Source organism: Stegodyphus dumicola, chromosome X2, assembly GCF_044657685.1.
Source record: "Stegodyphus dumicola isolate Sdum_Otavi_A_Nest chromosome X2, ASM4465768v1".
Taxonomy (NCBI): Eukaryota; Metazoa; Arthropoda; class Arachnida; order Araneae; family Eresidae; genus Stegodyphus; species Stegodyphus dumicola.
In genome coordinates, this window is record NC_140781.1 from 75,570,994 (window position 1) to 75,597,245 (window position 26,252).

The following is a 26,252-nucleotide window of genomic DNA, read 5'->3' on the forward strand; positions in this document are numbered from 1 at the left end:
AAGAAGTGTTAGACGTTTTAACTGAAATTAAAGGAAATAAGTTCCAGCTTTCAGTTTTTAACTGGTGAAACATTAATATAATTGGATTTAAGTAATTTAAGAGCAGCTGTATAATTTTTAAAGCAAAAATTTAATTTAGCACTTAAATATCCGAATAATATAAATGGTGTAAAACGTCACTCAGAAGTATCTAGTTTTAAAAACCTCGCTATGTCAATAATTGCGGTTACTAAAACAGATACAAGCCTATATCCTTCAAAACAATTCGCGAATGTATAGTTTAGTTCAATCCTATCCAAATTTCGAAGCAGCAGTAATAATACGATTAATGTTGTCAGTTACTGTTGCTAGAGGTGAACGAAGCTTCAGTAAATAAAAAATAATAAAACGAAATACATACAAGCTCTTAATTAGGTCAAGAAAAACTTTTAAATACTTCTGTTTTCTTAAAGTGATCAAGTAGATTTAAGAAAAATTATTGGTGGGCCTTCTTTAAATGCAGTTTTTATTATGGGTCATTTTTCCGAATAATTAAAGCTGTGATTAAATATTATTGTAAGATTTATAATACAGGGTGTTTATAAAGTCCCGGACCCATTTTGATGTTTAATAACTCATATAAAATAATAAAGATAGATTAAAATTAATAACATAAATGGTTAAATAGACTCAAAAATTTTCATGACCCTTGTCAATGAACTTCCACGTGTGCCCCCTTCGTCGCACGGAGAATATCAAGTCGATATTCAATTTCACGCCAGGTACCGGCAAGCATATCGGCATCCACAGAGGCTATTGCAGTTATAATTCTGGATTTTAGGTCATCAATGTTCGACACTCTCCTCCTGTAAACGTTATCCTTTACAAATCCCCAAAGGAAAATGTTCATAACATTGCAATAGTTGCCAAAAATAAAAGAGAGAAAAATGCAATTAATAAGCAGACGATATTTAGAAAAGTATAGATATTTACACTGGAAAAGGAAATTACCAGAAATTAACCACACGCGCAGACGATATTTACAAAAGTAAAGATATTCAAACCTGAAAAGGAAAATATATAAATTATTCCATCAATAAATGCCATAAGTTTGTTTATATCCTTATTATTTTATAAGTTATTAAACATCAAAATGTGTCCGGGACTTTATAAACACCATGTATTATGATTTGAAATAGTTTTCTTTAACAAATCTAGAGTTGTATAGATACATGGTTAATTTGCACTGTGTGTATATATTATGCATTTCCTTTTCCCTATCTTATTATTATTATTATTATTATTATTATTATTATTATTATTATTTTGTTTTTAATATTACCGCTACCATCAAATGGCCGGATACCTTGAACTGTGTCTAGGGGCGCGCATAGCCTCTTTGCCTTAGGTGAAAAATTATGTATGCACTGTTCTGGTTCGGTGCACATGCTATTATCACAATGGGATGCTCATGTGCTGAGTTCGGGGATCACACTAGAGGTATAGATTCGTTTCTGAGTACCCAGGAAAGCCCGCTTAGCTGGAGAGGGATCATACCTAAACGTCCACGACGAGGTTCCTAATGGTTAACATGCTTGTAGAACACGTTAAAATTCGCTCTCTTTAGAATGCATCAAAGAACTAATTAATGGAAACGATCTTACAGCGAATTATATTTTTAATATATGAAATTCCTAGAGCAACGTTTTGTAGCAGTAAAAAAGAACTCTCCACTTTTAAAAATATTTTTCCTTCCTTAACAGTTACCATTTTGAGTTTTCCTTAAATACTAGAAGTTTTATTACTCTAATAAAAACAATAAATCTGTTTGCATGCAGAATGGGGAAATATATATTCTTATACCATAAGCTGCGTTTTTACTGGGTATCTCGCAAATATATTTATATTTCCTTAAACTTTATCTGTTATCTGAAAAGTTTGTTGCACAGCGCATCCCTGTTTACACGTTTTTCAAGGGATTATTTACAAACGACGTATAAATGAGAAAGACTTATAAAAGAAATTTTAATTTGCGACGTGTAACATTTTTTTTTATATGTACTAGTAGCACAATTTTTATACTGCTAACCTACTACTGATGTTATACACTTTTAATATCGTGCTTTCAGTTTGCTTAAAATATGTTCATAAATAACATGCCATGTTCAAGCAATTAAAAATGAACTAATATTTGGAATAAATATTTAATTAATATTGATATTTTAAGCAGGTAAACAATTTAAACAATTTTTATAATTAATATTTTAGAAATGATATTAATACAAATTTGATATTTTAAAATCACAAGAATGCCAATTTCCGTACAAAGTTGCGTAAAATTGGAAAAAAAAAAAAAAAAGTCATATCTTTATTTGAATTATCATTTTTGAATACGTGAATTTTTTTCCAAGAAAGTTTAAAACAAATTTTTAAACTTTTCTTTAAGGAACGAAAAAGTCTGTAATGGTCATCTGACGTGTCTTTTGATACTCAATCTTAAGCAAAGCGCTATGAACCGATTTGAATTCTTGAAATGTTTTCTCGCTTGTATTATTATACACAAAGAAATTTCTGAGGGTGTCAATGCAGCAGATAGCATTTTGAAAAGAAAGTGGTGTTTTCCTGCTTCATCCCCGCTACTTAAATTCATCTGGTAAAATGTTTTCAATCATTTCTTCCAGTTGTGCATTGGTCTGACGTCATTACATTGGCTTCATAGTTTACGTATTCACATTTACGTATTACGATTATACAGTCTAATCCCTGTAATTTCCAGTCTTCTTCAGCTATAATCACAGATTCATCATCAACTCTTTCTCTTGACTCTGGGCTCGCAAATCCTGCTTTAATGAAGCAAGTTTTAATTGTTTGTGATTTTATGTGAGTGCAGGCAAGAGAAATCATATTCGTAGCTACAGGAATATTTAAATTTTTCTGTATGTTTCCTGCAGTTATATTTCGAAGAGCTATTAAAACTTTGCTTGCGGAACACTTTCAGAATTCTTAATGGCACTTTCTTGAAGGTTCTTAAATTAATTCTTAATAGTTGTCCTACGTTGTACAACTTTCACATTTTGCGAGAACTATGACTTTTGAAGACGGGTGCTAAACTGATGGTTAAAAGGTTGTAAAGTATTTTTTGAAAACAGGGAGAGATGAAAAATGAGCAATACCCTCGCCGTGACGCAAACCACGGACCTCTGGAGTACCGAATACGCACCGAGTGTGCTGACCACTACGCCACGAAGGCATGCGAAGAAGGCGGGACAAATGCATTGTAAGGTAAAATTTTTGCAGCTTTTTCAACTCATAGTTTTGTCTGTTTTCTTCAACCATTTTGTAAAAATGGCTCTGTAGAGTATATATTTAGTTTTATTAACCAGTTATTCTGTGTTATTTTCTTTACTATCCTTCTCGTTTCATATTTTCTTGCCAGAATGTGAATGGAGATTTCTAGCTCACGTACATTCAAAATAGGTAGAAAATTGATAGTATTTAAAGGAAGATTTAGAGGGTAGAATCAGAGCATATTCTGACTGCTGAAGGTCACGCTGCTGATTTGGTTCTCTTGAGAGTAGTATTCTAAGGCGCTGCGTTATTCTCCCCATTATGCTTCTCATGCCGATTTTAGGTCAGAGCCAACTTGCGTACTACTCTATTTGTGCAGCCGTTAGGCTAATTTGCATTTACTTAGTTAAGTAAAATTCTTTACTTTTGATTTAAGCCATAAATGCTGGTTGTCTGTAAGCCCAAGTAGAGAGTACTTTTGTTAACTTTTATTTGAGTTAAATAAAAGGGTCCTTTACACTCTTTCTCAGTCTCTGTGGTACTTTAAAAGACATGGTGATAATTTCGTAAAGTCTTAGAAGTTTACTACATTTGATGCTACCAAAGAATACGAGACTTCCTAATTCTAACGGCAGAGTTTTAACATGTTTCAAGCACCTCGGTTTTTGTGACTTTTCTATTACTGAAAGAGTCATTTTTTTCTATACCATCAAAATTTGCGCAAAGTAAAGCAGTGAGACATTCTTTACTCTGCTTAGGTTCATGACACTGGTCACCTCTGAAGGCTAAGGCTCTTGCAAGCATAATTTTATAGGAAAAAAAAAAAAAAAAAAAAAAAAACCAGCTTTATCAAAATAAAAAATGTCTTTTAACTCATATCTATCAATTTTGGTGGTTAAATTCTTGAATCGCTCTTCAACGGACTCAGCAGAAGAAATGCTTTTTTGTTCATCATTTATTATTTGACATGAGATTCCATGCCGCAGTTTAAATTTATGCAGCCTTCAAGTTGAAAAGCAAGCTTCCTTCACATTCATGGAAGTGCTATTATAACTTCTCAATTAACGTGGGGAAATTCACTGAAGTATTGGATGCATGGGACTGACTGAAAAAGTATAGAAAAATGGCTCCAAGTCAGGCATCTTTCCATCTAGATCATTTAACTACTTTGAAGCGGACTGTCAGTCTACAGTCTACAGTCTTTCTTCAACTTTTTTCTTCTATCATAAACAAGCTTTTTTTTTTTTTTTTTTTTTTTTTTTTGTGTGTGTGTGTGTGTGTGTGTTTTGTGTTATTATAAGAATATCCAATTTCTTCGCTACCTCAACTTTCGTCAAACCAGTATTCTCATTAAATTCTTTTAAGGTTTGAATTTTATCTTTTAACCAGAGTTCCTTTCGCTTTCGTAACATGTTGTATCAGTTATTTCTGCTCGACTTAGTTTTCTTAACATGGCGTCTGTTCAGAAGAAAAAAAACAATACATATTTTTCCTTTCAAGTATCCCCTCTATTAATGAAATGGTTTTCAACTATAAGGTATTTCTCCCGCCTTCTTTGCATGCCTTCGTAGTGTAGTGGTCAGCACGCTCGACGCGTATTCGAGAGATCCGTGGTTCGAGTCCCGACGAGAGCCCTGCTCGTTTTTCATGTCACACACTTCGAATTAACCTAATGTCTCTACTGTGGCGCCTGAACTAAAAATGGTGGTAGATGAAGATTCTCTACCATCTGGATTTGGCGACTGGGTCCCCTAAAATCCCAGTCGCCCTTCAGACTAGGCGCGTATTTCAGAGGTCCGTAGTTCGATTCCCGGCGAACTACGGACTTCTTTTTAGAGGCTTATTTCATGGATATAAAAATTTTATTAAAAGACTGTTTACATAGATCCAGTACTAAGATTTATGCTTAATGAATTGATTTTCCTACATTAAATAATTCCTGGACTAACTACATTGCCTCTGTTTTAACTTCCGATTATCAGTACCACATCACAAGCAAAATACAACAACAAATACCAACGTACATACGTTAGGCCATATTAGACGAAACTCTCGACACCAGACAAATTGTTCTTTTGCAAAACAAAGTTTCATCCGAGGCTATCGTCGCTAATCTCTCGAAACTAAGGTTGAAACTCAGCTGCTGGAAGCAATGTCTAGCAAATTTCCAAATCTTGAGGATTCGTAGGCAGGTTTTTTTTTTATTCGAAAGTGAGCGAGAAGTGTAATTATTCTTCCAAGACGTTCAATTCTTAGTCGAAAAATTAGGCGTCTAAGAAATTCTGCTAATAAATTTTGGTGAAAAACGTAAAAAAGGATAATTAAATAAAATAAAGTGAATGACTTTTATCGACCTTTATAATATAATCAACCTAATTCGAAAAGCGAAGTTCGTAAACTTTTCTTGATACTGGTGCTCTTCACTAATTATGGAAATCAGTCTGTAATAGTATCACAAATACAGCCCCTTGCTTAAATGTAAATCTAAAACAAAAAAAAATTTCATGATCGTCTGGCCGCCGTTTATTATTTCAATAAAGAAAATGGAAGCGAGCTGAAGGAGCATTTCTTAATTACACCGGAAAGTAGAGTTTTAAACATTGCATAAAAAATGCTTGCGTTCATTTATTCAGAACTGGGAAAACCGTCGCCGACGTTTCATTATCTCGATTCCACCTTAATTAAAGAATCGCCCGAGGCTTTGGAGAAATCAACGACTCTTATGAAAATTTGTCGAAGTTTTTTTCGTACCAGTGGACAGTAAAGGCACTTTAACGATTCGATAAAATTATTAATTCTTTTGAATATTTTAATAATGCAATGTTCAGTCCTTTAGAAATATCAAAATATTTCTTATTATCTCCTCAAATCTAACCGATCGATTTAATTTAATTCTAAGTGATCATCAGCGCGGTAATTACAAGTCATTTAAAATAATTGAACGTTAGATAAAAAGAACCAATTATTTCAAGTGGTTTGCATTTATTTTGCAGGTATCATTTGCACCAAAACTAAGAATGTATTAAAATATCGAATTTTAAAAATAAATCTTAACTTTCTATTGAAATTTCTTATTGCCGATTTTGTGGTTTTTAAAGAAAGAAAGGGATTTTTAAAGGGACAATAAAAGGAGAAAATTTTTCAAAAGTAAATAAATCTTTGCTTTGAGAGCATAGTTTAAAATACCGCACCCATTATAAGAGCAAGTGAAGAGTAGGCCAGTTGCATAAAGAAGACATAGTAATTTATATAAACTCCATGATAAAGGGTAAAAAGGGAAGACTAATTATATTACGTGAATTATGTTCCTTCCGTTATCGAAATTACAGATTGGTGTTTTTATGCTCTTTCGGTGTAACAACTACTGCGTTTAAAAGGATAAACATCAGGATCAGGAACATTTTGCTGAGTTATGTTATTTATTACAGATATCCTTAACTCATTATTCTAGGACATTATATTTGTTCAGTTTTAAAAATATTTATCCTTTCTAAATTTTTCCCTTACCTTCATTACTCAAAAGAATTTAAACAATTTTCAGCTTGAACATTAAAAAGATAAGTGAAAAAACATAAAGTTATAGAGTAGGTTTCTTGAAGGAAAAAGGTACCAGAAAATGGGGAAGCTGAAAAATATACTTTTACTCCTTAAAACTCTTTGTTAGGTTTTGAGTTATCAAATTCCACTGAATCAAATCATCACGTCATGTTAGTTATAAAGTTACTCATTCTGCTCCTGCGATGACTGAAACGATTATATATTGGGAAGGACACTAATTTGATAGGTAAATTAATGTTAAATTCAGTTTTGTACTGATGTTGGCTTTAAGGAAAGGCTTTGTGCACTTGGCGGAAGATTAAAAAAATGAAGCAAACATATTTTGTGCATTCACATAGCATTACATAGTATAACACGAATAAACAAAGTATTTTAACTTCTTGAAGAAGGTACACTTCTCATTTGTCTTCGTCAAAATACATAGGTTTGTAGAGATATTAGGATTTTTTTTAAAGCAAGAGAGATTGAAAAATTAACAACGCCTTCGCCGGGAATTGAACCGCGGAACTCTGGAATACGCGCCCAGCGTGCAGACCACCACACCACGAAGGCATGCCAAGAAGGCGGGAAAAGTACCTTATAAGTTTTGCTTTTGAATGAACCCCAATTCAGTGTTAAAATTTGCTTTAATTTAGGTATTTAACTTTTTTAATGATACTAACACCGTAAAGCTTTATATGCAAATTGATGCAGAAATCAATGATGTCTAAAGTAATTATGTTTTTTGAAAGAAAATATAATAGTCATTATTTAAAATTAAACGTTAAGAAGTTTATTAATGTCCTTTCACAGTAATGAGTAGTTCCGTTAATGCTCTAAAAATTGAAGATGCATTTGATAATATAATTTTGATTATTTGAATTATTTCTGTTTAAAACTTAAGATATAAAACTAAATACACAAATTACACAAAAATTCTATATGGATTGATCCTATATCAATCCATATAGCAAGCAAGAGCAGTTTGTGAACTTAGCGTTGCGTCTTAAAGTCCGAATAGAATTCGAAACAAGTCTCGGGTAAATAGATACATTCATGAAGAGTAGTAACTTCTTAATCGAAGATACGGTTTCATTGACCAGTAGTTGCAAGTCTACAATTCCGCAGGAAATGCCATTCGTAAGTATAACATTCGCCTATTCATAAAAGTTTCATGCTGCAAACGGAAATCTTAGTACCGTTGAAGGTAATTCAAAGCACACGAATTTGGCATTAAGAAATCATTTCATTTCATCTAAAGTTTGGTACCATTCTGAAAGTACCTGGTAGAATATTATCATATATAGACTAGGCGCCTATGCGTACAGGAAGTTCGAGACGCTAAGAATTCTTAATATTATATATTTTGGAATCGGTTGCTGAATAATAAAATTTGCTTTAATGTCTTAAGTTTGCTCTAACTATTTAACTATAAATAGACAAAGAAAGTTGTAATGTTACATGAAGCATACAAAATTAATTTAAACACAGATAAGTTTTAAAATAAATCGGTAAAACTAAACTCGGTTTGGGTGAAACGTTAGGAATTTCTCTTTACCACAAATATGTATTCTTTGGCAAAGAAATGACAAGAAGTAAATCTTAATAACAGCATTTGATACACCTTTTTACTGCACTTTAATATCATTTTCATCTTCACTTATATCGCTTACGGGATATTTTTGACTTCAGAAAAATTTAGTAAAAAATCGATTTCTGAGATTTTTTTACTTAATTTTTTTTACTTAACACTTAAATTTTAATGTTTATGGACTGAAGAATTTTCTTTTCTAACACATCTAAAATTTTCATATCTTTGAAGAACTACACTAGAAATGCTTAAAATATTTTCTAAAGCTTAAGTTGACATAGATTTATTTTAATGTTCCGTAATATTCAGATGCGTTTACTTCCTACTTTTTCTAAAATAATCAGCATTTGTTTAATAAGACGAAGACATTATAATGACAAATATCGGTTTAAAATTAAATCAGCTGTCAGCTGTATATCCCTCCACAGGCACGAAATAACCTGCTCGCATGGACATTTTGAGGATTTTCCTGTTTATGTAATAATGTCTTCGTCTTATTAAACAAATGGATATAAGCGAGTGGGATTTAGAAAGTTTTTCTTGGATGCATTATAGATTTAAATAATCTTCTACCTTAATATAGGAACTCATTTTATTCCCCAAGATAAATGTTAAATAAAATAGTTTTTCTTTAATATTAACTTATAGAGTTTGGTCTTCTTAAGAAGCATACACTAGACCAAAACTCTGAAAGATTAGTAGCAAAATGAAAATAAATAACTTATTCATAAATGAAATAACGCATAAGCTGGCAGTGACCTAAGGTCGGCACAAACAAGCCTAATACCGAGATAACTCAACGCCGCAGGATGCTATTCTTAAGAGAATCAATTTAGCAACGGAGCCTTCAAGCAGGCAGAACACGTTCTGACTCCACCCTATAAAATCTCCCTTTAAATAATCTCGTCGAATAACGCGGGATCATGAAATTTACATTATAGCAGGAAAATGGAAACGATATCGATAGGAGAGGCATATTAATATAAAATAAATGGTTAGAAACTTAAATGACATTTCATAAACTTTAAAAAAAAAAAACGAAAATGAATGAAACAGTTTTTAATTTCTCCAAAACATCATGCTTTTAATCATTTCTTAAAACACTAAGTTTATAAGATATTTCTCCCGCCTTTCTAGCGTGCCTTCGTGATGTAGTGGTTCTGCACGCTGAGCCGGTATTCCAGAGGTCCGTGGTTCGATTCCCGGCGAAGGCGTTGCTAATTTTTCCTCTCATTTACCTAATGTCTCTACAAGTTAAATCTTGTAAACAGATGTAGTGACTATGTAGAGACATTTGGTTAATTTGAGGCCGGAAAGATGAAAAATTAGCAACCGCCTTCGCCGGGAATTGAACCACCGTTCTCTGGAATACCGGCCCAGCGTGTAGAACCACTACGCCACGAAGGCACGCTAGAAAAGCGGGAGAAATACCTTATAACTAAACTAAAAATAAACATGATAATTAAAAAAAAAGTTTTGAATGCTAAAAAGTAGCTTTTGTCCAGTGACAGTAAAAACAGAGCAAACCACTCTTATAAAAAGAACTGTGGGTAACTTTTTAAGGTATTTTGAGGGAAACTGAACTTCAACCTATCCACAAAATAACGTATGTTCGAAATTAGCGAGTTTTTTCAAGCTTTGGGAAAACTGTCAAGCCTTCCGACTAGCTCGAGATGGTGCAAATGGAGGTACTTGAAGGAGGCCATTTTGGGTCCCACCTCTACTGAGTGTATACGTTTCTCGTTTTGCAAAAGAAGAGCGAGAGTTGTCTAAAAGATGCTGTTGAAGTAAGGCACGTTTTGCGTCTGGGAAGCTTTATCTTTAATTCTAATGTGTTATTCTGTGTACTAATTCAGACCTTGTTATAATCTAGAATTCACTTGTTAAGATTTAAAATAAATCTAAAAAGAAATTTCTAAAAACTAAAATCTAAAAATTTAAAATAAATATAAATCTTATTGTTTTTCATCCCGGGAGTTCTACGTTGTTTACAGCTACAATTTATTGGTGGCAGCGGTACGATAAGAATCCACGAAAACAATTTTACTTCGGTCATCAAACAAGAACTCCTGTGTTTTACTCTGCATAATTCGGGTATCAGTCCGGGTACGAAGTGGACAATCAGTGGTCGAAAATCATCAGAATCTTTAAGAGTTTTGTGGTACAGTCAATATCCGAAGATCATCAGCATCTTTAAATTTTGTGGGGCAATCAATGTGCAAAAATCGTCTGAACCTTTAAGTTTGTGGGACAGTCAATGTCTGGAGATCGGCATCTTTAAGCAGTGTAAGACAGTCAATGTTTAAAGATCATCAGGATCTTACGGGACCGTTCCGTGTTCGTAAATATTTCCGTGTAGGGAAGCGTAAAAACTTCCTTTGTTAAGAAGTGGACTCTCAGGTTCTAAAAATCAACATCATCTTTAAGTCGCGGGACCATCAATGACCGAAAAGTGATGGGTTGTGAAATGTAAAGTGCTTTGTAGTGATAAGTGCTATAAAGTGAGTGGACCATCCCTGTCCATAAAAATCTAAGTTGCGATTAACAACATCTTCATATTCTGAACAGACGGTATAGTGGTTAGGGGAGCCTGACTGCGATACCTAAGGGACAGGTTCGAATCCCAGAGAAGGCATGGATATAAAATTATTTATCCCTTCTAGGAGGTAACGGTGGCCGCCTATTAGGTAGCTCCACAATAAAATAGCTACTACTTCTAGCCTTAAGAGTGGCCGATAGATGCCGTTATAGGCAAGTGCCCGCCATCGGGAAAAAATAAATATTCCGAACATCAACCAGTGCGTCAGGTCTACAAATCCACAACAAGCGAGAAAGCAGCTTGGATTTTTATATTGAGGCCGTGAATTAATTTAGTAGTCCAAAGGGACTTTGTCCCTAAAGGACTATTGTTTTCGTTTTGTGATTTTGCTTGATTTACTACAAACAGCGAATCACTTTTCATACTGTTGCCACAAAGTATTATCGCCCTGTGTTATATTTGAAGAAATTAAATAATGAATAATCTGCATAAATGTATGTATATTTCTTGCATTGTGATAAAACAACAGTACATGGAGCCGTTGAATTTTGAATGACGTAATCCTCCTACGAATATGGGCATGTGGAAGACCAAATTTGAAATTTGAAATTTGTTTTATTATCTATTTGCTATTTAGTAAAACTTTAACGAATTTTTGATTAACAAACTGAAGGATTTCAAAGCGAGCAATGGCAACGTAGTACAGAAAAAAATATTTTTATCTCCAGCTCGTGAGTCTCTGTATCGGAAATTCTAAAGATATGTTCATTTTAAAACTATTTTGCGATATTGCTCTTGAACTGAATTTTATGGTTTAAGTATGAAGAACGCGATATTTAATAAATAAATGTAACACACAAAATGTTAAAAAACGCCCCTTTGGACGCAATTTAAACCTGAAAATGGTTTGGTTTATTGAGATTACGGCAAAGCACACTAGGGCTATCTGCCTAACGGAAGGGATGCCTTCGTGGAGGTCTTTCTAAGGTAAACTGGCTCGTATACATGTTACTCATGGGGAAAACCACGATAACGCCCATGCAGCCAGTACGTTCGCGGGATTCGAATCTCGGACCGAACTATCAGTGTTTAGCGACTTTACCGCTCGGCCGCTGGTGGGCAAAATCTGAAAAATTTCATATTTTGAATTTATGTTGTTTTTGATTTTTTAATTTATACAACAGTTAAAGTAACTGTTTTTAGTCAACATTATTGACTTCCTGTACAACTTAAAGAAATGTACTGCATTTGGTACTACGTTTTGTATAAGAAATCAAACATTTTAAGAATTTGAACTTTGTTAATAGATCACTTAATATCTGAAGTGTTTATGTTAGTCTGCAATAGTTAATTTCGTATAGTTGAAGGTGTAAAGATGTAAAAAAAGAATTAAGAAAGTAAGAAAGAATAAGAAGAATTACTAATTTAAACAAGAATTTTAATTAATTTAAGAAAGATTTTCTAAAATCCTGAATGTTCAAAATTTTAGCTGGTATTTTGGCATATCATTTCTGATCTGAATTTTCCACTGATATACGGTATATCATAGGTCGTGACATCGACGTTGCTTTTGCCTTATCCAGGGTAGAAATGGATGCAGTTTCTGATAATCAACATATTTATTACAAAAAGTTATCTGAAGCATAACTTCAGGACTCTGAAATTCAAAACTCTGCCTCTCAATCTTCACCAGTATTTAAACTAAAAAAAAAACATTATTTTCCTTTAGAAGATGTTATTCTAAGCTAGTACTCAGAGACTACACAATTCAGTTTAACGTAAAGTTGACTTACAAACCTAACCGGTATAGATATTCAAATATTGGCAATTATAATAACAAGACTACAATAACCTATAGTAATGCGGCCTAGAGTGTCATGCCTTAACCGCAATAACTGGTTAATTAAAATAAATAAAAACCATACGTGTTTTAGAGTCCATTTGAAATTTTCAGAATCTTTCTGGGAATCAAGTCATAGTACTCTTTGTTGTAAGAGAAAATTTCAATAGGGACACAGGTACAACTCGTCCGTTTATTCTCGAATCTTTTCGCTCTAAAATGTTTCAGTTGATTCACTGCCTTTCTCATCCGGGCATTTCAGTCTCAACAAAACTAATCACTAAAGCGGTACTTTGGCCAAACATGAAAAAATTTCGTAAAACTGCCGTTTAATCTTTCCTATAACGCCAGCATTCTAAATTTCTAAATTCTAAATTCTTTAATTCTAAATTCTAGACATTGAAAATCACTTTTGTACTTTTTTTATTGTTTTTCCCTTTTCTGTAAGATTTGCATATAACCATATAGATTCCACAGGTTTCTACTAACGTCAAAGGTAACACTGATTGCATGACAATTGTTGATCGCTTTACCTGATGGCCAGATGTTATACCTACTACTGACATGTCTGCTCAAACTAATTGCAAAGTGTTAGTACATAACTGGATAGCTAAATTTGGCTGCCTCATATCAATAAAATTGATCAAGGCCAAAATTATGAATCTAATTTATTTAAGGATTTGAAGAAGGTTTTGGGTACATACCGCATACGAACTGTTGTATACCATCTTCAATCCAATGGGCTGATTGAAAGATTTCGTAGCCAGTTAAAAATGCAATAACGGCTCATAACAACCCCAAATGGAAAGAAATTCTGCCTGTAGTTTTGTTGTGCCATTAAAAACGATACAAACGCTACATCTGCCGAACTTCTTTACAGTACCACACTTAGATTACGTTCAGATATGTTATATGTTACTAATTCCGTACCTCCTTCTGAATCCTATGTTTCACAGACTCGATTAGTCATACATTCACTTAGAACCAATTCAAACTAAGCATGTTCAGCCATCAATTTGTGTACACTCGGCGCTACAAACCTGTTCTCATGTATATCTAAAGATGTATTCTGGTAAACTCCCTCTAACTCTACCTTACACTGGTCCTCATTCCATTATTAAACGAATGGACACATTTTATTATTGAGGTAAATAACAAAAATATTACAGTTTCAATCGATGTTTTAAAATCAGAGTATATGTTGTTGGAGCGTATACATGCATCTGTATTTCCTGAGATTTCATATTAAAAAGTTTTTGAAGTCTCAAACATTGTTTTAAAACAAATAACTACTCGCAGTGGACATCGTGTTCATTCTCTCAAAAGACTGACCACTGAAATACAATTGAATATTTTTCTCTCGTTTATCTGATATACAAGTCAGAGTATGTGAAGACTCAAAGGTTAATTTTTTTTCATATAATTGAGAGTTGTTTAAAATTCTTATTTTACTATTATTTCATTATGACATGCATTTTTATCGTTATATATTTCAGTTAGTACTTCATATTATGTTATTACATTTATATCACCATTTGTATACTTTGTATTTTATATGTACATTTTATTGTGTATTTTAATGTTTAACTCTTATTAGAACGTGTACGTCTTTTACTATGATGGCTTGTAATCAACCCCTTTTTCGTTTCGTGAGCAACAAAGCCTACGAGGAGAACTTGTGAGAAATCTTGTGACAGTAGCAAACATAACACAAGAATTAGGTGACAAGAGAAAAGAAAAATAATCCAGAGTCTTTTTGAAAGACTACATCAATTAAATCCGAAGAAAATTCATTTTAAGACTGACTACGGAAATGAAGATGTCAATTATAAAACCAATGTGACTGATTTTAAAATTGAATTTAGAAATGGCAATGGAAATATCCTGAATATCGTACAGATAGAAACGAATGTATAGATAATTCGAAGGAAAAACAACATTTTTATTTCGCCAAACGGTACCGAAGGACCCGGGTTCGAATCTCGAAGAAGACATGTATGTTTGTAAATGGGTAGTGTCAGTGCGGCATGGCAGCACTTTAAATATGCGGTGAGCCGAAAGTCTTCTCGTGTGAATTGGTGGAAGGCGAGAGGGGTGGGAGACCACCATATTCCGCCTCCCGGAGTGCTCTCCTTCAAAACTGGGAACGGAAAATAAAAGTTCAACCTTTCTTTGCAGTTAGCTGTGGCAACCATTATTCCATTCAATATGGACAAGACAACAACAGCAACAAGAACATTCTTATAAAATTATATTGAAACATTGAAAAATGAAAAAAAGAAAAAAATTTTAAACGTTTGTTCAGCGACAAAAAGGTGACAGACATCTAGAAGAAATTTTATATCAGAAACTGAAAAATTTAAAATTTGAAATGAAACAAAGTTAGCGAGCATTTTAGATGATTTATAATGGGTAAAAAAAAAAAAAAAAATCGCATGGAAAAGGGTCTTTCTCTTTAGCCTCTCTTTAAAAAAATTAAGTATTCTCTTTAGATACTGCGAGTAAAGCTATTTTATCAAGTTTAAGACAAAGATCTTGCATATTGTATTTCTTTAAATGTAATGCATGTGATTTAGATGTGAGCATACGTTAGAAATATGAGCATGAGTTTGAAAATTGTTTTAAAAATATCTTTTATTGTATTGAATCGGAAGAGAAACTCGCGAATGTAAAATTTATAACTACGAAAAAATCAACTTTAAATTAGTAGAAATTTTGAATAAAGCTATCGATGTCAAGGGCAACCAAATATAAGTTCTTTAGCAGCAGGAAATAAAGAATTGCCATACATGTTAAAACTACACCTCTCTAAGGTTGCTTTTTGCCTAATTTAAAAAAGTTGTTATTAAAGTTATCTTAGAACCAGTAGTAGAATTCTCCCAGTTAGTATGCAGATGAAGAAATGGTTATAAATAAATATGCATTAAAAAATTAAAATATTAAAAAAAAACCCTGCAATTTTTAAGGAAACTAAATTTTGAAAGAGTAGCGCATTTTATCTATTATTTTAAAATTAATGAGTTAGTATAATTAAAATCTTAAGCATTCAGTGTAAAATGCACACAGCAATAACATTGTATCTTCCAAATTATAGATATCTTTCGCACATAGGTAATTTTAAAAGGCTGGTTCTTGGAGTTAAAAAAGCTGATTTCTATATTGTGAATTAGTGTCCGCGGTCAGTGTCAACATAAATACGTCATCACTTCTCACTTCCTGTTTCAGGGGTTATAGCTGTGTGAGCTAGCCCTTCTCTTTTAAGTCCTGATAAATGGATAAGCTTAAAATCACATTATGCATTAATTTGTCTCAGCATTTAACATTATCCTTTTTTTAAGCACATAGTAAATTGACCACGAAAATTTCAGTTGAGAATCAGTATCATTAACTTGAATTAATCATTCATGTGAATGCGAGTTAATGAATAAGTTCAATTCAAATCAATAAATGAATTCCCTGAACTTTATTTCAATTTATCAATTAATTACATACAATTCAGGTCTATTATTAAATTATTCAGTGATGAATGAAATTTAATTATAGTGGTAACAAATTTTAAAAGGTCATAGGAAGCAACTGCTTTTAAATTATGCATGTAAAATTTGAAAAGCTATTTGATTGCATGGACAGAAAGTAAAGTGCAGTGCAAATACAGACATTGTATTGAAAGCTGTAAAAGGAAATGGGAAAAAAAAAAAAAAAAAAACACGATTCAACTTTATGAATATGTTTGTTAGAACAAGATTAATTACTTAGTGAATCCTATTTTCTAACTATATCTCTGGAGCTTAGTGTTTTAAGGAACAGTTTGTTCAAACGACTTAGGCTAAGAACACACGAGTTACCTTTCCGAAGGAAGGGATGCCTTCGAGAAGCAGTTTTTAAGGGAAACTGGTTCATATTCATTTTACATACGGAGAAAATAGACAGCGCCGATGCAGTAGCCCGTTTGCCGAGAGAATGACATCGGAATTCTAACTGATACATTTGCTTATCCGTAAATCTGATTTTACAAATCGATTTCGTTGTTGAGTAGCCCACCAGCGGCCGAGCGGTAAAGTCGCTGAACACTGGTAGTTCGGTCCGGGGTTCGAATCCCGCGAACGGGTTGGCTGCATGGGCGTTTTTGTGGTTTTCTCCATGTGTAACGTGTATACGAGCCAGTTTCCCTTAGAAAGTCCTCCACGAAGGCATCCCTCCTCTTAGGCAGATAGCCCTAGTGTGCTTTGCCATAATTAAATACACCACACCATCGTTGTTGAGTAATTGTCCGGTCTTTATTTCTTTGTTTTCAAGTATTGCAACTAAATTAATATTGCTTTGAATTTATTTTCCAGGCATTTGACTTCCGATCCTTTATTCATCTTTCTTACATTTTACCACTAAAAGGAGTGAATGTTTTTGCGGTTTGCAATTCGTAAACTCAGTTACAATACCAACAACAGAAATTCAATTCTCTTTGCCTTTAATGTTTCCGAAATTTATCATAACCATTAATGCATAGGCAACAAAAGAATTACTAACTAACCTAACTCTCTTACCAATTGGCTTTTTATAATTAGCAAAATTTAAATACGCCTGTCGCTTACACGTATGATGTCGGATTTGCTTGGCTAACTACATATTTCAGTTAGACGTAACCGCGGAGAAGAGTTTATAATTAGCGCATGAAAGCACTGCTAGCTGTTTAAACTTTGTACATTTGTATTCTCCCAGCATCTTCTCAACGCCTACTCTGTTTGTACACTGCTGGTCAGGCTGGTAATGTTGAAAAGGAGGAGTAAAGGATAGATAGCAAAATAACTAAGCTAGTTTAGTTAAGCTAAAAGCCTTTATTTATATCTACATCTCCCTCTCTCTGTACAGTGTACTTCAAAAATATACGTCAGAAATTTAAAGATTGGTAGAGGGGACCTAACTAAGCAGATTTCGTGTAGGAATGTGTGTGCGGTAATGCCGCGTTGAGCCGATAGAGAGCGCTGATGAGTGCCGCGTATAAAAGCGCTGCGTTATTAAAGTATTCTTGCTTTCATGCGAAGCACTGTATGTAATGGCTTCCGTAACCGGGGTTATTTGAGGTGCCTGTAATAGCAGGGATATAATTCCTGCTGAAACAGGCATATCAAAAGTATCAAAGTATTCTTGATTTCCCGCACAGATCTCGAAGCAAGTCCCTTATCTGCGGGTGATCCTCATTAATATTCTTTCATAGACCCCCCCCCACACACACATTACATCTATTATCAAAACGTTTCGTGTACTTAAAGCTCAACTCTTTTCCCTAATTGCGCGAAACAGTGTTTCATCTGTCGACAACAAATTACTCATTTATAAATCCATTTTGCGTCTCGTCTGCCGTTTGGGCTTACTCCTGCAAAACCAGCAGGAAAAAATTACATATTGCTCAAAATTGTATTCTACGACAGATCACAAATGTCCCCTGGTATGTTAGAAATAGTAAGATTTATGAAGAACTTAAAATTATTCAAATCAGAACTTATTTTTATCATCTTGCAAAAATCTTTCATAGCAGACAGCGCAATTTATTTAATCCTGTAATACAAATTTATAGTTATGAGTTTAAAGATCCACGCAATATCAAAAGACCTATGTCTATTCTGAGTAAACAAGTTATATGTGAATAAGTTGTTTTAATATATTGTATTATATTTTTGCATCTTGTTATTCTACATCGCTTCTAACTCATAGTATTTACACTTGTCATCATCGGTTCGACCGCTTTCTAGTTTTCACTGTCGTAAATCCTTCTAAATTCTTATTGGGGGGGGAGTTACATTAGTAAGAATTAGCTTTCTCATTTTCTTTAAGTTATAGCCTTAATCTATTCCGAAATTTTTAACTCAGTTACAGAAGGGTAGCTCTATACACAGGCACCATGGAACCCAGCTCATTTCAGCCGGAACGTCAGGAATCACCTGGACGCTGTCTACGGTCACCACTGGCTAGGATGGGCGGACCAACTCCCTGGCCACCGCGTTCTCCTGATTTAACCTGCTTGGATTTTTTCTTTTGGGGGTCATATTAAAAGCTTCATATACGAGAGTTTTCAGGAGATCTTGTTGCTGCTGGACATGCGTTCGACATGCCTGACGTCTTTTCCAATGTACGCCGATACATGCGCTGCTGCTGTGAATCTTGTATCGCTGTTGGTGGCCGCTCTTTCGAGCACCTATCGTAAATTCTTAATTTTTTTTCCTTTTGTCTTTACTTGTCTTTTCAGTAACCTGTAATTCATACTGCTTTACGTGCTAGCACTTTAATGCAGCATTACCGCACTCACATTCCTATACGAAATCTGCTTATTCAGTTCCCCCTCTATCTGCCTTTACATTTTTTATATTTAGTTTTGAACCACCCTGTATATAACTTGGGACTACTCTTATATTTATATGACATTAGATTATTTTACTTTTTTAAATTTCTTTATTTTTATCTAGTATTAGTTAAAAATATTTTAATAATCAGTTTTCTTTGGCTCAGTTATTTTTTATCAACTCTTATTTTTTATTCTTATTTTATGCGTATATTACTATTATTTTATTTTATTATTTGTGGTGCAATTAGAAGCACACTCGACGCGTATTCGAGAGGTCAAGGATTCCAGTCCCGGCGAGGGCAGTGCACATTTTCCACGTCTCCTGCCTCAAAACTTCTAATGATACTAGGATTTTGATACGTATATATTTGATATATGTGTATATCAATATATATATATATATATATATAGATAATGAAATTAAGTGGGAACGTAAATTGAATATAAATTTAGTTAATATATATATATATATATATATATATATATATATATATATATAAGTCTACCTATTTCTCGTTCCGGGAAATGGTTACACACACAGACAGATATATATATATATATATACATGTGTACATACATGTGTACAGAGAGAGAGAGAAACAGAGAGGTAATGTCCCCTTATTCTCCTAATATTATTTAATTAAATAATTCTATGGAGTACAGTTATATATACATGCCGTTAAATAACTGCTATTGAATGTAATGATTTATTTTAAGGTTGAAAACATATAAGATTGTTCACAAGCAATATAGACATCCCTATTTCACCCATATATCAATTTTAAGCAAAACTGCAGAAGTTAATAAAAAGTAGGTAATTCATTTTTAAATTCTGATTTCCATTTATTATTACTTCGGGGAGCAATTAACTTTGAATTTGAAACTTTTATTTCATTAAATTAATAAAAGAATTGTAATTATTCTACTTCGTATTTTCTCCTTGCTTTCGGATTCACAAAAAAGACTTTCAGATATCCAGGAGTACAGCGGTACAAATTCTGTGAGCGAATGAAAGACAAATTTAAAACTTGAAAAGAACTGAATATTCAACAAATAAGAAAAGGCATATTTCACCAGAAACATTTGTTGCATATCAATGACGTATTAAACTTCTTTAATCTAAATTTCAAAATTTATTAAAATATCTATCCCACATTATGGCCCTACATTGCAGTCTCATCTATCCTACATTGCATTAGAGGTAACCTATCTTAGAACAGACTTGCTCTTCACAACGACAATAAGCTGCGTAAAATTTTGAACTTAAAACTATAAGGTCTTAAATTTTAAATGGAAGCTTAAGATCTCCCACTTTTAAGTTTAAATATAGTCAAAAAAAAAATTCTTGAATTTTTAAAACGTGTGAGCCATTGATTTGATAATTTTACGAAATTCTGTTCCTGACACGAGTTTGGAGTGACAGTTTAAATCATTCTTATTTTAGACACAAACATCTTGTCATTTGTCAGTATTCTTTTTTTAATATTAAAAATTTAAATGCTTATGTGGATATATCAAACGTTTTCTCATCTACCTCGTCATCTAAACCATTCAGATATTTCCAGAAATAACATCGCTAATTGCTAAGTGTTGTTTCATGGAATATGCACGAATGATTTCTTTCGTATCTATTTTATGTTAAAAAAGAGTAATTATTATTAGTCTAAAGGGACAATTTGACCTGAAGGACTATTATTTTTGTTTTGGCACTTTACGTTGGTTCACTATAAATGTCCGATTCACTTTTCAAATTGTTGCCACCAAATATTATCGCCCTGTAATATATTTAAAGAAATTAAATAATGAAGAATCTGCATAAATGTATGTATGTTTCTCGCATTGTGACAAAACAACGGCACCTAGAGCATCCAATTTTAATATGGGCATCTGGAAGCCCAAATTTGTAATTTGTTTTATTATATATTTACTAACATTATGGCAAACATTTCAAAACATCCGAATTTCATTATTTGAGATATTTATGCAATATTTTAAGAGAGTTAGTCTCTTAGCAAAATGCAATCTACTGATTAATTTTTTGAACACGAGATTGAAGTCATCTGTTTTAAAAGTTTAAAAGTGTTCATTTCCTAAATTAAGGCCAACTTTGTCTATAGATTTCCCTAAAGTAGGCTGAAGGAAAAACTGCATAGTTGTTTTCTGGAATGCATTTTAGCTTGAAAAACTAAATCTCTTACACTTTATTTTTCCTTGTCTTTCTACGACTGAAGAATATTAAATATTAATAAACGAGCAAATTATGCACTTAACAGCAGGGAAGCAGAGAAGGAAAATTTCATTTAGTCATACGAGAGAAAATCTTAAAAGCAGACTAAATATTTTATAATTATCCATAAACACAAATATCATACAAGTTTTAAGTATAAAATAACTTGAAATTGACGAAATTTTGAAATTTCGCAAATTTTTATTTTAGACAAATTTTATTATTAATTTAATGCTAATGTTAAAAAGCTTAGCGACTAATGTTAATGATCTCAGGGATACATCATGACATAACATAAGTGACAGGATTTACTTTCCTTTTATTTGACGCTTATCTTCAAAAAAACTTCACTCATATCTATCAATAATCTTGCTTAAAATATATACTAGAAAATAAATAAAAAAGGAAGAAAGAAAGGGAACAAATTGTTTTGATTTAAAATCTTGCATTTCTTATTAAGCGTTTTCGTAAAAGCATAAAGGTGTACACTACTTCTGTGATTGAATGGAAGATAAGTAAACATATTAATTCCATTTAAAAAACTCGCAACCTTAATTTCCTCGTACGGAAACGTGACAAGTGTGCCAGAGGGACGATCCGGAAAGTTTGGCGTCCAAACGGGTGAAGGAAAGGGGGGAAACAATCTTTTGGGGAAATAATTCTATGCTGTAGACATAATGCATGATTGAATAAGCGGCCGTAGCTACGAATCGCTGCTTTGGGATTCCTCGTGTTGAAGCGGCGTTTGTGAGAATCGGTGGTCTCTTTCCGCTGCCTGCACGAGCGATGACGTCAGGCGGACTCTTTTCCAATCCCCTTCTCCCGTGGGCGGGTTGTCGTTCCTTTCCTCCAATGCAACACATGGCTACTTCTAAGATCCGACCAATAGCTATCGAATGTTGACAAGTAAGACCTCGGTCAGATAGATACACCTGCACAAGATGGCTTTGTGATGATGTTCGATATTTCGCTTCATGCTGACCCGGCCGCATTCCATTCATTTCTTGCAAAGTCGACCGAACAAATGTAAACATCAACATATATCATACTAACAAGACTCGGACCCGATTTTGAAATTGTTTTGAAACTGAAATCAAGTCATGGTGCCCAAGACTTTGTTTTTGAACTAGGAAGACTTGCGATGTCGAAGGACTTATCGAGGGGTAAAATCTCTCCAACGCCATCAACAGATAGTTCCCTACAGACTTCTTCATCTCCCCAGTCGACGCCATGCGTCGCAAGGAATCCTTTCTCCATAGTTAGCATTCTAAGTCGGAGCGACCCCAAAAGGAGGTCGCCTTTTTGCGAAGACACGCAGTTACAGTCGCAGAATCCTGTGGCAAGGCTCTACCTGGACACTCAGCTGCCTATTTTGCGACCTCCCGCCTTCCTACCGGTAGGTCCTCTAACCGGACACTTAAACAGAAAGCCAACCCCATGGTTTCCGTGGGCACACGCGAATTCCTCGACGCAAGACGCATCGCTAGGTAAGTGCCTGTTTCTGTTATCCAGCGCAAAAAGCCCTTTAAACAGCGTGCCTCGTAAACCTGTCCTGCATTCGTGATCTCTACCTGTTGCTCTATTTTTCGCTTGCTTGGGAAAGAATGTCCAAGAAAGCTGTTTTCTCTTGCGTTGTATTAGGAAAAGATGATCGATTGTTGAGAAATGCAACTAAAACTAAAACTTTAAAAAAATAATAATTTTGTTCTCAGCTTTCTGGACAAATTTGCTTCTGAATAATTAAGAACATTAGAAAATTGTCTATACATAATTTATTATATTTATATTTTCTTTCCGATCATTTAAATGTGTTATTTGAAAGAAAAATTGCTCAGGAATTTAAATTGTCTAGCTTAATGAGAAACAACATACAGCGTTAATAGGGTAATATTCCTAGTATGTGAAACTAGTCTGCAAACTTCTTCTCACTTTTATATAAATTTTTATTTAAGCTAAAAAAATTTACCTAATAGATTATCTTTACACCATTCTTAATTTTTTTTTTTTTTTATCAAGTTACTTTATTAAAAATGGAGTAAAGGATAGAGTAAAAGTACTTGCATCTTCATTTACTCTGATAGTCTCTTTTTTTTTAATGAAAAAGTATTAAAGAAAAAATTTATAAATGCATCAAAGTATCTTAAAATTTTTATTCGCAGGCTTAGTAATTCAGAATTAAAAACACAGGTTTTTCTCTTATTTTAAACACTTTGCGGTTTCTTTCATTAAGTTTCATTCACTGATGTCACGCAGTCCCTTAAAAGAGATCAATAAATGAACTTACTCATTTTATTTTCAAAAAAATCGAATTTTGCTCGCCGAAAATATTTGGCATTGAACTTTTTAAGGGCTTTACCACTCAATTTACATTTACTTGATAAATATCTTAAAATTTTAATAAAGTAGGTAAAATCGATCAGACTGAGTGAAAAGAGTTAACGTGCAAAAGGGTAATAATTAAAGATATATTTTTATTTAATAATTTACTCAACGAAATGTATAAAAACCATCTATTTTCGTAGATAATCATAAAAATTAATAGACATTAGAATAATAATAATTATTGTCTTTAAAGAAACACGAATTCCGCAAAAATGCATTCTGTAATTTTTTAGTTTAAATATTGAGTTGTAATTATTTAAAATGATCATTTAAATGCGAATCCATACTTGTAATAAAGTCAGAGTTGGGCGACATAACCGTGACATAACAGGACCAACGTTCTTTCTGAATTGTCAAAACTTTTATGACATTATCCTTAGTCTTATTAAGAGAATTTTGTCATTCATTTAGTATACGATATTAATTTAACAACTAACAAATATCGTACATTAGTAATTCGTTTAATGTACAATATTAATTTAAAGCTCATTCAAATTAATTGAGATATAATGACAGTTTTGCGAGCTGAAGTGAAAAAAAGATTTTGAACATTGTTAGTTTCTTTTCTTTTCCTGAATAAAAATGAGCGATTGGCTGGGAATGTCGTAAGTTTTCTTATGTAATGTTAATTCAAGTAAATCTATCACTAAGGAAACTTAACATGAGTCTTCAGAATATTTAACCATAAATAGAAGACAGAAGTCCTTCCTTTAGCATAAAGCAATTCTATTCTACCAACAAAAGATTAGTATTTAAAAATTAATCACTTTTAATACCATCCTTTTAGAAAATAATTGGAAATCGTAATTTTTAATATATTAACCTTTAAAAAAAGGCTAGAGGAATGAGTCGATTTATGGCTTTTTTACTTTTAACATCATTTTATTATGCCACACACTATTATGGCGTTTAGCATGTTTAATGAGTTATAAAATATCCCCATTTTTTAGACAACGCAATAGTTCTTACTTAAATTCACTTATAATCGAAGCGAGGTAATAAGAATACGGAAATAAAATACAAGAACGTGTGTAGGAAAATTGTCTTTTCGAGCAACATACATTGTCTGATATTTGCTTCAGTCACTGAATTTTTTGGAAGCGTAGTCGCAATTGCTTCAAACATTTCAAACTAAGTCAAATAAATCAGTATTTGATATAATAGTCAATATTCAGAATTTCAAAATAAGCTGTCTCAGACATTTCACAATGCTTAATAGAAAGAACAAAACGGCTAAAACTAATATATACAAGAAGATAATTTCTCAAAAACCATATGATAATTATAATATTAAACATCTTAATATTTTCCAATTAGGCTTCATAAATTTATTTAAGTATGTAATTTATATCAGATCATTATATACATTTAAGAAAGCAAAATGTTAAAATACCTAAAATAATGGGGTTCTAATGGAATGATATTTCATCCCTTAAATGACTTGCTTTTCCTTTTTACCTAAATAATAGAGGCAATTTTTAAGTCTAGTTATACAACTCTAATTTAAAATTCTTATAATATAACTCTAATTTGAAATATAACGTTTTAAATAATCGTTTAAAACGTTATATAACTCTAATTTAAAATTTTGTTGGTGAATTTAATTTCAATTTAATGGCCTATCTTCAATGACTAAGATATTAAGGAGGATAATTGTCATCATATGTATAAAGAAGTTACAAGAAACATGATAATAATAACTAAAATGCTATTTTGGCACAACTTCTAGCAAACAGCCAAAAACCAAATTACGTTACAAACTCCAGCGCTACTAAACTTTAGTGTAATTGAAAAAATTAGCTTCCTCTTCCACTAGACATAGGAAAGTGGTATATATAGTCTCAACTTATAAGTGCAGCAATTTATATTCAACGCTCTCGTACTAAACGGCTATCAATCACGATTAGAGAACAGCAGATGTCAAAACACCAAAGTGATGAGAGTTTCGCTGGAGCAAGAAACAAGAAAAGTGAAAGGCTGAAACTTAATATTTAGCAAATTAGCATAATTGCTACACTATATTATTTACTTAATTATTAAGTAAGCAACAGTATATTTTCACTTTACTGACGCTTTTTGTTAAGGACGTGGGAGTTGAGTTTGTTTGCATACGGGGTATCGAGCTTAAAACAACACTTGATAGCTATTTTAAATGCAGTGACCTGAGTATAATGTTAAAATAAAGAACAAAGTAAATCATCATCTGGCGCAGAGGAAACAGAGGCCTCTTTTTCTGTTTGGCAGAGATAGTTACGCTATAAAAATGACAAATATTTTCCTGTAAATTAAAATTTACGCCCATTTGGAAAATAATATACGACATTTTAAAAATATCTAACAAAGAGAGCGAAAAAAAAAATTAAAAATTCTGACTTTCTCATAAGAATAATGTTCAGATTAGCTTAAAAAAGCGATTGTTTCTTTTTTTTTAAATACCTATGCGAGTAATAAATAATAGGAGGAAATACTGTAAGTTTGTAACGTTGTAGTTGAAATAAAGTTCTTTAACTGCCAAAGCCTAGTAGAACTCAG

The 26,252-nt window shown here is 32.8% G+C and overlaps 1 protein-coding gene across 1 annotated transcript in view; it reads left to right on the forward strand.

Annotated features, from left to right (window-relative positions):
- Nucleotides 1-22,327: 22,327 nt before the first annotated feature.
- Nucleotides 22,328-26,252, forward strand: part of LOC118179350 (uncharacterized) — a 114,824-nt gene continuing 110,899 nt past the window's right edge. The window contains exon 1 of the mRNA XM_085809208.1: nt 22,328-22,825. Coding sequence (XP_085665334.1) covers nt 22,480-22,825 — 346 coding nt within the window. The 5' untranslated portion in view covers nt 22,328-22,479. The remainder of the gene's footprint in view (nt 22,826-26,252) is intronic.